The following is a 14743-nucleotide window of genomic DNA, read 5'->3' as shown; positions in this document are numbered from 1 at the left end:
AAAAGCAGCCCTACGCAAAATGGGCATGACTGTGGGGGCAGACTCTGAGAGCCAAGGAAGTAAAGCCTTAAATGACAGCAGCTGGGACAACAACCTGAGGGGCCTACTGCAAAGGGGCAGGAGATCCCAGAACATTTTAGTTCTCTTTTGTCAGAGAGCTAGAAGAGGAAGCCCTGTGGGAAGGGAGTCACTGATGGAAGTGAAACTGAACATCCTACAGTAGTAGGATGGGCCTAGTCCAAATATCTGCCACTGTGGGAAAGGGAAAGCAATCCTAGGACAGGTCAAGGGCACACACCTGTCTGCTAACCGCCAGGGCCTGCTTTGCCTCCAGCATGAGTCAGGAGGGATCACTGGAGACAGACAGTTCGCCCTGCCTGGCAGGGTTTTGGCTCTGCCCTGCAGGGGGTGCCATGACACAGGACAGTCATGGACCCAGGGGCGACCTGTTGCTAAATCCAGACTCCTGAGATGTTAGTTACCCTGGCTCTGACTGTAGCTGCAGCTGGCTTTTTTTGGACTCTGCATCATGGCCTGAGAGGGTCTTTGGGGATGAAGGAAACATGCTGAGCCCACTCTTGGCCACAATACTAGCAAGTGCAGGGCTAAAAGCCACTTCTGGTAGATCTCCAAGCGGAACGGGACTCTAGAGGACTCAGAGTCCTGCCATCACTTCCCACAGCCCAGGTCTCTCTTCTGGTACTCCCCACATCAGAGGAGGTTGACCTAGACTAGTGATGCTCCTTAAAGACAGGGACACAAAGAGAAGAAATGGTGGGAGCAACCTGGCATCTCAGCTGCCTCCTTGGTCCAGGACTACTGCTGGGACTATCTAACCAGATTCCAAGCTCCTCTCTAGCACCTCTCCCTGATCCTGTGGACTGGGATGATGAAAGCTCCCAAAGTGGTTTGCTGGCATAAATTTTAAAAAGATTAGCTTACCTGGAGCGGTGGGGGAGGAAGGGACGGACTTGTTGCTCACAAATATTTTCATATACTAACTCATTTCAACCTCACAGTAATGTACACAAGGTATTGCGATTCTCTGAGAGGTTAAACATAATTAACTAGACGCCTAGCTTCCTAGGTACAGACCATGTTTTATCGCCAATGCATGGCATATGAAAGGTACTCAATCAGTGTGGGAAGAATGAAGAAATGCATGGATTGTCCCAGGGCACCTGGCAATGACAGGTGGTCCTGGAAGGAGCTTCAGCCTCCCAGCTCAAACCTGGTGTCCTTTCTGGCCCGTCCCCGTTTCCTTCCACTCAAAATGCGGGCAGGGATGGCCCAGAGGCCCGTGAGGTGGCGAGGGCGCTGGTTGCGAGAACAACTCAGAGTTTGGGGATGGGCTCGCTTCTCAGGCACAGCTGAAGCATAGCTAGGGGAAAGCATCGCGCTGAACTTTTCTCCAGTCTACTCTCTCTGCTTAGGCGGGCGAGGCCTGGAGGGAGCTCTGCGCGACAAAGAAGACACTGAACTCGCGTCGGGCTGCCCCCTCCTCCGGCTCGTCCTGGTGACCTCCAGGGCAGAGAAGGGCTGACTCCGAGCCTTGCGAAGCGACCGCGGTCCCGGTCCAGGTGCGGCCCTGCGGCCGCTCAGCGCCCCCTTGTGCCGGGCAACGGGGTCCAGGCAGTCCCGCCCGATGGCCCGCCGGCGACACCGGCTTCCCGCGGCCGCGGCCCGGCGCGGGCTCCCCGGCCGGGGGCGGGATTCGGGGCTGCAGGAGGCGGAGCCGAGAGGGCGGGCAGTCTCCGAGAAACTCGCGGCCTTCGGCGGCTTCCCGGCCCGGGAAGTGAGCCGGGGTCGGGAGGCCGCAAACAGGAAGTCGGGCTGTAACAAAGAGCTCGAGGGGGGCGGGGGGCGTGGAGCCGCGGGACCTCCGGGGCGCCCGGGGCGGCAGCAGGTGGAGGGCTGACCCGGGCCAGCGCGCCGCACCTGCCTCTTCCGCCGCCGCTCGGGGCTCCAGGCCGGCCGGGATCCAGCAAAGCGGTGCGCCCTGGGCGCAAGGGAGGGCGCGGCCGCTTGGGGAAGGCCGCTGGGACCTCCCAGGCGCATCCTCTCCCCGGGAAGGGACACTCACAGTTCCCTGAGTGAATCACTTCCATCCCTTCCCGGAATGCAGCAGGCCACGTGGGGCGGAGGGCTGGGTCGTCATCCTGCGGACCCGCGGGGGAGAATGGCAGGGAGGAGGACCCTTGTGGGTCCTCGTAAGAAGTGGAGCAGCCGCACAACCTGAGTTGTCTAGTGGCCTCATCTAGCCCGGGACGGGGCGGGGGAGGGAGAGAAAGGGGGCGACATAAGAACCACTGTCCTTTTTTTCTATCCCCTGACCAATCTGGCTCTGAGGCAGGAGAGGGAACCCTAGCTGAACCACCCTTCTTCACAGCCTCTCCCTTCCTCACTTCCCACCATGATATCCAGGTGGTTACCAGCCAGTAAGCCCTGGAAAAGCCACTGTCCTCAGAACTGGAAGCCACCGGGGTTAGGCTTTCCTTTAGACGGGGCACTGCCTCCAGGCTAAGAAACTGCTATGCTCTGAATTCTCTTGCGAAATGCCAGTGCAGATTAAGCATGGGTGTTTTGATAAGCCATGAAGAACACTTCACAGTGAGTCTACAGCTATCATCTGGCTTTGTGTCTGCCAAGCCTGGGGCCTCTCCTGTACACCTGAATACTCCATCAGGAAAAACTTGGGTACCTTACCTATGAGAAGGGTCCAAACCCTCAGGGAGTGACCTGGACATCCCAGAGAAAGAAGGGTTTCCACTGTGGCCTGTTCACACCCCAAGTGCCTGGCGCATGTCAGTAGAGGTGGAACGTGGCACAAGCTACGGGGTGAAGCTGCCCAGACCAAGTGCATGAAGAGATCCTCTCTTTCCCCAGAAGTTGGCTCGGTATCAGATGGGGGGAGTGGGTTTGACCAGCCAGCTCCCCTTCAGGACTCTCTTCTCTGAGGACCTGGCAGCCCGTGCAGCCCAGCACAACACCGTGGTGTGGACGTGCAGACCCGCGGGTGTCCTACCTGTCCCCCACATGGGAGCCTCGTCATCTCGCCTTCGTGTCCCAGCCCAGTTTCCCCCGCCCCCCAGGGCCCGGGAGCTGCTTTCCTGTTTCATTTTGGGCAGGAAGAGTGAGGTCGTGTTGTTCTTCCCCCTGCTGCCGGCTCAGGCTGTGGGAACGGTTCCCTGAATGCTTTCCTGTTTGATACCCTGTGTGTGCAGTGAGGGGAACAGAGAGAAGTGGTGAGGCGTGGAACGTGTGCACTTGGGTGAGTGTGGACGAGCCTCGGTCTCTTGCTCCTTTGTATCAAGCTTAAGTACCCAGATTAGGGGTGCGTATGCTGTGTGTGTCAGGGAGAAGGAGGACAAGGGAAGCAAGAAGTGCTGCATGTACTTGGTCTCCACTGGGAGCATCTGCTGGGTCTATTTTGCTTTACTGGACAGACTGAGAGCTAGGAGCATCTGCTCAGCTTTTTGTCAGTGGCTCATTTTTCATCACTTGCTCTCCAGGGGATATGTTTGTGGCTGTAGAGAGAAGACTGTGGCACCTTAGGGAACATCTTGAGCCTTAGAGGAAGCTAGCCATGAAGTCGAGACTGGAAACTCTGTCAAAAAAATAGTGCCTCAGCCAGAGAAACACGGACTCAGGGAAGCCTCCTTCCTCTTCCTCATCCCCTCTCTACAGTCTTCAGTAAACTCTAGCAGCTCCAGGCAGAACAGGCACAGTGCGCCAGCTCTCTTGCCCAGCTGCAAGGAGGACAGACCCAAGGCAAATCCCCTGGCACAAAGACCAGTGCTTGGCCAAGGCTTAAAAAAAGAGCAGGGTGCCAGTCCATCTAAAACCCTGCAGTAGCAGGAAGAAGGGCCCAGACATTATCATGGTTCAGAGACCCTGTGCTCTGACAAGAGACTCTTTTTGAAAAGAGGAAGACTCCTTCCCTGAATTCCTGTATCTCGCAGGCTGACTAGGGTGTCCATAATCCTTTTCAGACTAAGAGAGAAAAGAGGGGTAGAATCAGGTCAGGGGGTAGAATCAGGTCAGGGGGCATATCCCCCAAGGAATGCTGGGAGCAAGAGGGGGCTGCAGCCAACCTCCAGCCATCAGGCAGAGAAGGCTGGCCCAGGCTGGAGACTAGATGGGTAAAGCCAGGTTCCCCAAGGACTAGAAGAGGACGAGGGCCCGGAGCACAGCAGGCCAATCCCAAGTGCATGCACAGGTCCCGGGAGTTCTGCGGGGGAGGTGGGAGGAAGCTGGCAGAGATATGAGAAGGGGAGTCAGAAGGATTCCCACTCTGTCATCACAAAGACAGGACCCAAGAAGTAATAAACTCCTGTACACATCTGTTCCATATTATAAATACACATTATATACAAAATAATGTTATAAAATGTAGAAAGGTCAGTGCTTCTGATTCTTAAATTATTGAAATACTAGACTCCAAAATAAACTACAAAAAAAAAATAAAAACTCATATTATTGATTTCTGAAGATCGGCTTCAAGGGTAGTCCGCGGGCAGTAGTGGGTGTGGGCAGAGCCCAGGCTTGATGCCGTTGGAATGGGCTTCAAAGAGGGAAGGATCCGGGTGTCCACAGCACCCAATTTCTCCCTCATCAGAATTTTCATCATCTCTGCCCGGAGCTCCCCAGTTAGGCCTGGTGCCCCTGGCTGGGAAGAGGGGCAGGCCCTCCCCCATCTGCTCACAGGAGCCTGAGGCATCCAGGGCCAGAGGCTGTGGAAGCCAGGGAAGGCTTACCAGTATCCTTCCCCAGAGAGCCCGGGCCAGGGAGAGGATGGGGTGGTTTCAGGAGCAAGGCCCACATGCAGTCGTTGGAAGCATGGGGCAGAAAGTGCTCCTCCTCTCCGCTCCCGGAGCTCACCTCACCTGCAGGGACACTCCTGCCAAGAGCTGCACCAGGTGGCTTCCCGGCTGGCGGATGGCCCTGCCCTTACTGGCCTCCTCTCTCCTCTCTGATTTGGACCCAGCTGTCGCCATGGAGCCCAGGCCAAGGCACTTTTGGAAACACAGATGCCAGTGGAAGCCAGAGCAGCTCCAGGCCCCATGGGACCACTGCCCCTCCCTCTGGAAAATAGGCCGGAGCCCCAAGGAGCCCTTTGAAGGCCGCTGCTGGCAGGGAGGGTCCAAGTGGCACCTCTCTTCTCCTCTGTTCCCCTGGCTGGTACGGCTGCCAATCTGATGCCAGACAGACACCCAAAGATGTCGAAGGGTACTGCATCTCTTGGCAGGTTCACAGTCTGTCCAGTTCATGCCATTCCCTCTTCCTCCTGAGAGCAGCACGTTGCATATTAAAAATGTCCCATCCAGGATGCAATGTAAACAATGCAGAAGGAAGGTCCAGCTGCTGGGGTGGAGCTGGGATGTCCTGGGGAGGCTCCTGCCTTATACCTGGGGGGCATGTGGAAAGGGAGAAAGTGGGTTACCCTGGGGTACCAGCACTCCCTCCATGGCTGCCCTGGGCCTCCCTAGGAGAAGCCAGTGAGGTAGGTGGGGTGAAGAGGAGGTGGGGCAGCCCTCCTGGTCTTCCGGCCCAATACATACACATGCCTGGAAGTCTGTGCCCATGAGGGGGCCAGTGAAGGAAGCCAGTGAGTAGGGGCAGGAGGGGCCCAAGGCAACCACCCTCACCCATCAGCAGCTGGGAAGCAGCTCCTGGGAGCTGGCCAGGTGCCACGGCCGCCCAGCCCAGCACTAACGCAGCAGGAAGAGACCGGGCTGGCTCACCACCACGGCTCCTGTTTCACACCCTCTGTGGCAACGAGACCAGCAGAGATCCAAGAGCCACTGAACCAGGCCTGCCAAGGAGGGGTTCCAACCCACCCTTCAGGAGCGGCCTCTGGGGTCAAGAGTAACCGGGCCACTTTCTCATTCCCTAAAGGCAGGAGGGCACATGCTAGAAGGGAAGGCGGACCCATCACTCACCTCTGTGGCAATGACACATTCATTCCTCTCTTCTGATATCAAACACACAGACTGGTACATGGAGTCCCTGGGGGAACATATGGCTGATATCCGACACTCTGGCTTTTCACTGAGGGAACACAAGACAGGCTGGTGAGGGAGAGATGAGCAGAGGGCTGGAGGAGGTGGGGCGCTAAGCTGGACCCTGGAGAGCCAAAGGGAACTGGCCAAGGTGGCTCCGGGAGAAGACACGGGGATTAGGGATACCCAGTGCTAGCCTGGCAGGCAGTTGGGAACAGGCCTTGAGAGAGCCACAGAGGGTCTCAGGCCCGGAAAAGGCCAGTTTGTCACTGGAGGCAAGCCATGCCGGGGGAAAATTGAAGTCACAAGTGACATAGTGTGGACATTTGACATTTGTGAATGAATGAATGAGTGAATGGGAAGGAGCCTGGAAGAAATCTTAGTGGATTTGTAGCCTGTCAGTGGCAAGAGCCCCTGTTTGCTTAAAAGCAGTCAAGGGCCTGGGGCCAGCCTCCCACCTGTCCTGGGGGAGCCCTGGCAGGACCGTAGGTGTGTCCCTGGGAAGCCCCTGGGCCTCCAGGTGCTGCTTACCTGTGTATCCGCAGTGGCGCCTTCTCCCCTAAGCTCTTATCACTGTGGGAATACTTCCCGGGCAGGATCCCCCGCCCCAGGAGCCCTGGGGCCAGATTATAGTCCAATGTGTGGTTCTGCTGTTTGCCACAGTTGGACTTGTCCAGGCCACAGTCTACTTCCAGCTCCTTCTTCTGGTTTGTGTTCTTGAGCTGGGCGGTGGGGATCAGGTTGTCCTTCTGGAAGTCTGACAAGTTGTTCATGGCCTCCCTGCTGCCGCCGTCGGGCCGCCTGAGCCGCAGCTGCCGCACTGCCACTGCCACCATGCACAGTAACACTAGCACCACCACCAGCCCCACGCCCAGGGACACGGCCACCCAGGGGAAGCTGGGGGGCATGCTCATGGGGAACTCGCAGCGGCTGCCCACAAAGCCATAGGGGCAGTTGCAGACAAAGTTGTCAGGAGGGAGGCCAATGTAGCACGTGGCCCCATTGAAGCAGGGTCCCGAGGCACAGGCTTCGGCAGGCATCCGCACCTCACAGCGCCGGCCAGAGAAGCCAGCCGGACAGGTGCACACGAACCCATTCTCCAGGTCGTGGCACGTGCCACCATGGACACAAGGGCTGCGGGCACAGTCACTGATGTTGATCTCACAGTGGGCACCAGTGAATCCAGGACGGCAGCGGCACATGCGGTTCAGACCTCGGTTCAGGCACTGGCCCCCTATGGGTACACACGAGCCACAAGTCAGCCATCTCCAGGGAACCCCCCCGAGAGCAGAGGGTGCCCCAGGCCAAGAACCAGCTCCCAGCTTAGGTCCTCCTGCCTCCAGAACACAGCCAGCATGTACAGATCCCGCTACAGAGTTCTTTGCATGAAGAGTCAGGAGACCCTGAGTTGAGGATGACCCTGGTCCTCTACGCCTCAGTGGGCTCATGTATAAAAAACACTGGCTGCTTACAGAGCTTTACAGTAGAATCAAGCAGATACGCTTGGGTTTGAATCTCAGCTGTCTCTCTCTAACTGAGGATCTGGCACCTGTTGCTTTATTTTATTTCTAAGCCTCAGTTTCCTCATATGTTAAATTGGAGAAGAGTGCTATAGGCTGTCTTTTGAAGGTTAGGTAAAATAACGCATGAAGGCACGAGCCCATGCCTGGTGTACAGTAAATGCTCAAATAAATGTATTATTGTTTCACTTAAGCGTCACAACCACATGAAAGGACAGGTAGTACATTTTCCCACTTGGTGATGAAGAAACTGTGGCTCCAGGCAGTTAACTAGTGACTAGTCAGAGAGCAGATTCCATCTCAGCCCTTCCGGTCCCTCTCCAGCCTTCTCCCCTGCACAGCGCTGTCTGCCTGTCTCCCAGATGGTCACCACTAGACCAAGGAGACAAAGACCAAAGACAACATACTTGGTGCCCCTCCAAAATGCTGAACATTCCAGACACCTTAAGGTTCCGGGTTCCCCACAGCCATGGGGCAAGGTGAGGCCTCCATGAGCTGGGCCCTCACCTGCTAGCCTTCTTCAAGGAGGGACATGAAGCCTTCAAAGTCCCTTTCTCTAGCCAGGACTTCTTGGGGAGGGTCAGAGGCCACCTCAGCCAGGTCAGGACATGGGAATAGGAATGGAAGCCAGGCAGTGTGCATACTGCTTCCTCTCCAGTGGCCTGCACCCACTGCTAACCTGCTCTTCTTCCAAAGCCACCCAGATGATCAAACAAGCTCTTCAGCATCCAGAGCAGATGCAGATCCATCTCAGCCTGCTCAGAATGACACACAAGGCCTCTCTCCTCCTGTTGTGACCCTCCCTCACCAGAAAGTTCTCTTGGCCCCAGGGCCGATCCATCAGGTTAGCAAGGCAACAGGACGCACCATTGGCACATGGGTTGCTGGTACACCTGTCCACTTTCTTCTCACAGTTGGAGCCAGTGAAGTTGGGGGGGCATTCACAGGCGTAGCTGGTCCCCTGGTTGCGCTCCCGACAGGAGCCCCCATTGAAGCAGGGGGAGTCAGCACAACTCAAGGTGCTGTGTTCGCAGTGCAGGCCATAGTAGCCCGGGGGACACAGGCAGTGGTAGCCGTCCTCCTGGTCCTGGAATGAGAGCATAAAGGGGCCACAGTCAAACCCTGGGGAGCAAGGATTCATGGCTGGGACCTAGCTCCCGCCTGCCCATAGTGCCTGCTCATGGCTGCACATTCGCTGGCCGCCTGGGGTGGGGATGCCTGGGTACCACCTGGCCAGAGCTCTGCCTTTCTGGGCTGGCCTAGGCCTCACCTTACAGCTGCCTCCGTTGCGACAGGGGTTGCTATCACACTCGCTGAGCTCCAGCTCGCAGTCTACGCCAGTGTAGCCTGGGCGACAGGTGCAAGTATAGCTCCGCTGCCCACTGTTGGAGCATGTTGCCCCATTCTTGCACGGGGAATGGTGGGTGCAATAGTTGAGATCTGTGGAGACAGGAACCGACTGAGCAGAGCCATAAAAGGGTCTCCACCTGCAGGCTTCACGGAGTGTAAGTTCACTGTCCATGGTAGGACCTGGCGCTTCAACCCCAAGTCTTCCAGGTGCAAATACCCTTCTTCTTCCCCTAATGAAATCATGTATATCGAAGCACCTAGAACCACATCTGAGGAGTGCAATCAATCAAAGTTGAAAAAACACAGTTGGACACCTGCCTGCAGGTAAGCTCACAAACACATAAAGGTAAGGAAGAGGAGGGGATAGCAAGGCCACATGTTGAGGAGGAAGTCAGAAAAGGCTTCATGGAGGAGGGGCAGCTGAGGTAAGTCTGGAAGGGGGCTGCAATTTTAACAGGTGGAAAGAGTAGAGGGAAGGCTAGAGCCACCATAGGTGGTTACCAGGCATTTTTTAAAAGCGGAATGTGTTACAGGGGTATTTTGAAATATAAGTCTTTGTTTTCTTATTCAGGGAGGACAGAGAGGGAGAACCAGACAGTGCAAATACAGGGACTATAAGGGCTATGTTTGAATAAGACGAGTATATGACTGTGTCACCTGGGAGCAAATGTGGGGAGAGGAAAGAGACATGGCAGGAACCAGGTGTGTGTGTGTGTGTGTGTGTGTGTGTGTGTGTGTTTGAGAAGAGTGGAGAGGGGACAAAGTGACACACACACACACATGCACAAAGAATACAGGGGCTGAATTCCAAGCCCCTTGTTGCCAGCAAGTCAGGGCCCAGGCAAGTTCTTTCTATCCTGGCAAGCGTCCTGCCCACCCTACCCAGGCCTGTGCTGGTGTCTCCATGGCAGCAGCCACCCCATTTGACCCTGAAAATGGGAGGAACGCGCTGCAGCTGGCTATGAGGATGAAGGAGAAAAGGCTCCCTCCCCCACCACTGGGGCTGGCAGACCCCCCGTACAGCCAGAAGAGTGACCGACCCCCCCATACACCAGGAAGACTGTGGGCTCAGGCAGCTGCCTGGCAAGTGCTACTGGGGAGAACAAGGGAGGCTGTTTCTGCCCCACCGAGAAGGCGGTTAGATGTCACTCCGCCCAGAGGTCCCCCGCACCCACAGCCTCGGGGCAGCCCATGGGCACACCCCACCAGACAGCTGTTTAGGGGAGAGCTGCTCAAACAGCCCTGGCAGGTAAGCAAACACTTAGGGGGTTAATAGGTAACTACAAGGTAGAAAGAGGAACTGAGCCCGACACCCCTCTCTCTGGCCTTGTTGGAATTTATGAGGCCACCTTCAGGCTGCCAACTTGTCACCCTCCTGGCTTCTCCAGCCACCCTCTCTCCTTAGCACCCGAGGAAGAGGGACCCACCAGCTCATGTTGAGCCAGTTGTTAAGATCCTTCCAAGTCCCAAGCTCCTTGAAGGATAATGGGAAAGTTCAGCAGTCATCAAGTAGAAAAGGTCCAGATGACAGCTCTTGTTTTCACCCCCAGCCCATCCCCTCTCTCCGCCCTGACTCACCTTGGTCACAGAACAGGCCTCCCCAGCCCTCATCACAAGTGCATTGCCAGGGGGTGCTGCAGGTGCCATGGCGACAGCCATTGTGGGGGATGCATTCGTTGCACAGGCGGCCCTGCCAGCCCGGGCGGCAGCTGTAGAACAAAAGACAAGCTGGGGGTGAGGTGAGGGCCTGGCCAGAGGATGGCTCCCCCCTCACAGCTTCCGGTCCCCTACTTACATGCACTCTGCAGGCTTGCTGCAGTAGCCATTCTGTTCATGACAGCCAGAAAGACAGATAGCTGAGGAAAGAAAACAGGGCTGGGTGAGGGCGGGATGCCAATGACTCTGAAGTCCCATTCTCCCTCTCCTGCCCTGGGGGTGCCCCCAGCTTTCCTGGGCTCACTTCCCACTCCTGGCCTCCCAAGGGAGCCATGGATGACTTAAAAGAGAAATAATGGCACAGGGAAGGAGAATCCAGTGCAATAACGGGGTCTTTGTGGACTTAGCATGATGGGCAGGAACGCTAAGAAGAGAGAGGGCAGAGTCCAAGCCCGTCCTAAGCATCCCCAGCTGTTCCTGAGGCCCAGTTAGTGGACAGCCCAGACGGCTCTCCAAGGGAGGCAGACTGCAGACGACAAGACGCCACTGTGTTTGTTCCGGGGACCCCCCTCCAGGCAGGTGGGAGCTTGGCTGCTTACGCTGTTCGCAGTACTCCCCCGTCCAGCCGGGCAGGCAAGACAGGCTGCCATCTGGCTGACACACGTAGTGGCCGAAGTGGTCATTGCGCTTCTTGCATAGACGTGAGCAGCTGTCCCCATAGTAGTTGTCACTGCAGATGACCCGGTAAGAGTAGCGCAGCCTTGTGAGAGGGCTGGTCTGCTCATCCAGTAACCAGTTCTGGCCCACAGCTAGGGAGCCCTGGATGGCGATCTTGCTGATGAGCGCGTCTGGTGGCAAGGCCTCTGAAGGGGCAGAGGGCCGGGTCAAGGAAGGCAGCCAGTCCCCAAGAGTGCCAGCAACTGCTGGATCAAACCAGTCGTCCAGATGACCCCCACCTGCCAGCAAGCACAGGCCAGAGGAACCCAAGGGTCCCACTGCTTAGCTGCTCTGTATGTGCATGTGCAGAGGGCCTGATACCATTCAAAAAGGGGACAATAGAAGGATGTTAAGATATCCCAGTGTTCTGGAGGCAGATAGGCAGGGGAAAGAGGAAAAGAGGTCAAAATGAGGGGATAAAAGAAAAAAAAAAAGAAAAGTTCTCCAGGCCTTTGAGGACCCTGGGAGCAAAGTGTCCTCTGGTGCCCATTCAGGGGTTCTGCCCTCAAAGATGGGTAATGCTTTTCTTTTTCCTTTTCAAAGTGAGAATTGTTGTGCTGCTGAAATATCCTTTTCCTCTGTGTCAGAACAACATCCCAAAGCCATTATTCCCTTTCCAAAGGAGCGGAATTCGCGAAAGGTGTAAAATACAGGAAGGGGCCCGTCAGCGGCGCTGGCAGCTTCGGCCTTTCTCACCGCCGTGCTCCCCGCGTTCCCACGCCAAAAATAACCCGCAGGAAACGCAATTGTGCTCAGAGTCCAGGCAGCGGGCGGAATCCGAGCGTCCAGCGCGGGGCGCAGCTCCGGGCCTAGCTGAGCGTCCTGCCCCCCACCCCCCACCCTGCACTTCCCCCGCCTATTACAGATTAACTCTTTCGGCGCTGCGCCGTGTCGCCCCCCTGTGGCCGCGAAGCGAGCTACTCACCTGGCCGCAGGTCATCTCCTGGTGCGTGCCAAGCTTCAATAATGAGTGAGAAGGTACCCTGGGAACAGAAAGGAGGGGGCGGGGGAAGACAGAGAGATGGCGAGATGAACAGGGGATGGTGGGGGTGCCTTTCGGCAGCCGGTTTAATTAATCTAATTGCAGGATACAGTTACAGCACCCGGGTCAACATAACGGGTCTGTGCTCAGCAGCGCGCGCGAGCAGGGAAGGCGAGAGAATCCCGGGTAGAAGGAGAGTTGAAGGAAGGGGTAATGTACGCGGGAGTCTTTCGGAGGTGAGGAATAGCCAGGGTGGCAGGTGATGAAAATCGTATCCCGAGATCTAGGAGAAGATCGGACGTAGAACTGGGAAGAGATAGACTGGTGAGAGACTACAGGAGGGTGAGGTCCCAGGAAAGAGTCGGAAAGAAGGATCAGAAAAGAGTACCCCCTCCCTTTTTTGGAGGGAGTGAAGAAATCTAGAGAGAGGGTTTGTTCCCAGGGAGCCCTCTTCTTTCGTGACCTCCCAGTGCGCCCAATGCCGTACTCACCGGCCAGGTGAAATTGAACGGTAGTTGGAGAGGATTGCGTCCCCCGCCGCTACTGTCGTCCCCGACGGCGAAGGAGTTGGTGCCCAGCACGGGTGTGGAGACGCTGCCGAAGGTGCAGGGCCCGGGAGAGACGACCGCCTGGAAGTGCTTAAGGCAGACGCGGAAGAAGGTTCGGCAGCCGGGTTCGCACGGCCGCCCGCTGGCCAGTACGCCGCGCTCGTTGGCAAACTCCTGCAGCTGCAACTGGAAGACTCCGGAGCCGGTCGCGGGCTATTGCACAGGGACCAAGAGAAGGAGGAAGGGGAGCGGTCAGCTCGGTGGACACCCGGGACTCAGGCCCCGGGCGTGGTGGGAGGGAGTAGTGGGGACGTTACCTGCTGCCAAAGTGCCACCAGCAGCAGAAGCGCCCAGCCCGAGGCGCGACGGGACGCGACTGCCATCCCCTGGGGCGTCGCTCTCTCCACCCGCGGGCTAGGAAGCTTTCCCGCGCGTCCCACCGCCGGAGGGGTCCCTGAAAAGCCAGGCTCCGCTCGGGGCTTTCCTTCCGCCTCTCCTTCGCGCTAACTGCGCTCCAACTGCCGCGGTAGGTAATCCAGGTGAGGGCGGCTGGGTGGCAGCCGCTCTGAGGACGTGTCCTCGGGTTAATCCTGGTGCTGTAAGCAGGCTAGTGTCCGGGTACGCGGCACTGAGGCGGCTTGAGCTGCGGCTCTTGGCCTCGCGTTCACTGACCGCGCTCAGCGCCGCTACTGAAACCTGCGCTCTCCCGAGCTTTCCTTATATATATTGGCTCCTCTCTTCACCCGCCTGTCACTCAGACTCGTGGTCACTCTCCCCTCCCCTCGGGCCTCTAGCTGCTACAGTCCCAGCGCCGCCCGGAGGGGCCTCCGCCCCCGCCTTCCCCCCTCCCCGCCAGCCAGTCAGGCACAGGTCCCCGCCCCTCTGGGCCGCTCTCACTCAGCTCCTGAGTCCCCCAGCTCAGAGCGTGCCGAGGTGACCAGTTCTCCGCAATTGCGGGGTTACAGGAGACGTTGGCCTCGGGAGGACTAGGGGGAGGACCAGGGGGAATGGAGCGAAAGATGAGCTAGTGGTTCCCGGATGGTAGTGGGGGCGGAGACACTGGGGAGTCCCCGTGGGAGGTGTGTCCACGGCCCGCGCTAGTTACCTGCAGCCCTTGAGCAGGTAAAGGGAACTTCAGCTCAGAAAGCGAAACCAGAGCTGAAGGACTCGGATCTCCTTCAACCTCCCGGAGCTTTGGGAGCCCTGACGTCGTCGGCCCCCAACCTGTGAGCGTCCACCCGACCCCCCACCCTACCACCACCCTGCGCAGCAGGGAAGCCAGTGGACGCATTAACCTCTCTGTGGCCAGTGCAGACTAGGCGAGGGGCCAAGCGTCCAAGGCTCGGGGACTCGGTTCCTCCACCTGGTGGGCATCTCCCTCCCGAGTTGCAGGGGGCGTGTCCAGCGCGTGCCTCCTCCCTTCTGCTTCCAGCCTGGGCTCGGCGCGTGCCAGTCCCAAGACGCGTGGTCCCCGTACTGGGGGTAAGGGGGCGTGGTCCCCAACATAGAAGAAGGGGGGCGCGTCCTCAGCTGTATGGTAATAAGGGTCTGGTCCCGCCTTCAGCGCCTCTTCTCACCTGGGTTTAGCTTCAGCTCCAGCGCCTACCTTCTCCCCCCACCCTAACAGCCTCAAGCCCCGGCCCCCGCGTCCTGTCGCTCCGCTGGGGCAGGGAGGAACTCTCCCAGCTCCAGAGTTGGCTCAAGCCACCAGAGTCCAGGTGAGGGGCTGAGGTCCGGCAGACCCGGGTCCTCTCCTCCTCGGGTGACATGTAGGTTGGAACTGGAAGCGCGCGGACTCCTTTGAGTTTCAGGCGGCTTCCCCAGTCTTGCCTTCGCGTCTTCCCTGGGTGGCCCCACTTCCCAGAGCGGCGGCAGTGCAGCTGCTTTCCCGGAATCGGCGTGATCCCTGGAGGCTTTAGACCCCGGAGGGCCGGCTTCTCCCAGTGTCGGGGGGTGCAGGAGAGCTCT

The 14743-nt window shown here is 57.8% G+C and overlaps 1 protein-coding gene across 2 annotated transcripts; it reads right to left on the bottom strand.

Annotated features, from left to right (window-relative positions):
• Nucleotides 1-4323: 4323 nt before the first annotated feature.
• DLL4 (delta like canonical Notch ligand 4) lies at nucleotides 4324-13811 on the bottom strand. Of its 2 annotated transcripts, none has more exons than XM_081507653.1 (11): nucleotides 13093-13811; nucleotides 12719-12988; nucleotides 12171-12228; nucleotides 11128-11391; nucleotides 10668-10728; nucleotides 10451-10581; nucleotides 8793-8962; nucleotides 8390-8609; nucleotides 6534-7236; nucleotides 5943-6051; nucleotides 4324-5408 (listed from the first exon to the last, which is right to left on the bottom strand). In XM_081507653.1, exons 1-11 carry the CDS (start codon nucleotides 13156-13158, stop codon nucleotides 5403-5405), a joined length of 2058 nt encoding a protein of 685 aa, XP_081363779.1. In that variant the 5' UTR covers nucleotides 13159-13811; the 3' UTR covers nucleotides 4324-5402. The 2 variants fall into 2 exon arrangements, with proteins under 2 accessions (XP_081363779.1, XP_081363778.1); XM_081507652.1 differs by having other exon boundaries at nucleotides 11128-11484; nucleotides 13093-13483.
• Between the last annotated feature and the right edge of the window lie 932 nt (nucleotides 13812-14743).

This window comes from Giraffa tippelskirchi, chromosome 7, assembly GCF_054371585.1.
Source record: "Giraffa tippelskirchi isolate mGirTip1 chromosome 7, T2T-mGirTip1v1.2.pri, whole genome shotgun sequence".
In the NCBI taxonomy this organism is placed as follows: domain Eukaryota; kingdom Metazoa; phylum Chordata; class Mammalia; order Artiodactyla; family Giraffidae; genus Giraffa; species Giraffa tippelskirchi.
The sequence above is the reverse complement of the archived record's forward strand: the minus strand, read 5'-3'. Positions and strand labels throughout refer to the sequence as shown.

What these genes read in the sequence shown, in the direction of transcription:
- DLL4 (XM_081507652.1), bottom strand. Translation starts at nt 13,158, where the DNA reads ATGGCAGTCGCGTCCCGTCGCGCCTCGGGCTGGGCGCTTCTGCTGCTG. An exon ending in CGTTCAATTTCACCTGGCCG is followed by an intron (nt 12,229 to 12,718) that starts GTGAGTACGGCA and finishes TTCTGTTCCCAG; the next exon opens with GGTACCTTCTCACTCATTAT. An exon ending in GCGCCACTGCGGATACACAG is followed by an intron (nt 6,052 to 6,533) that starts GTAAGCAGCACC and finishes GTGTTCCCTCAG; the next exon opens with TGAAAAGCCAGAGTGTCGGA.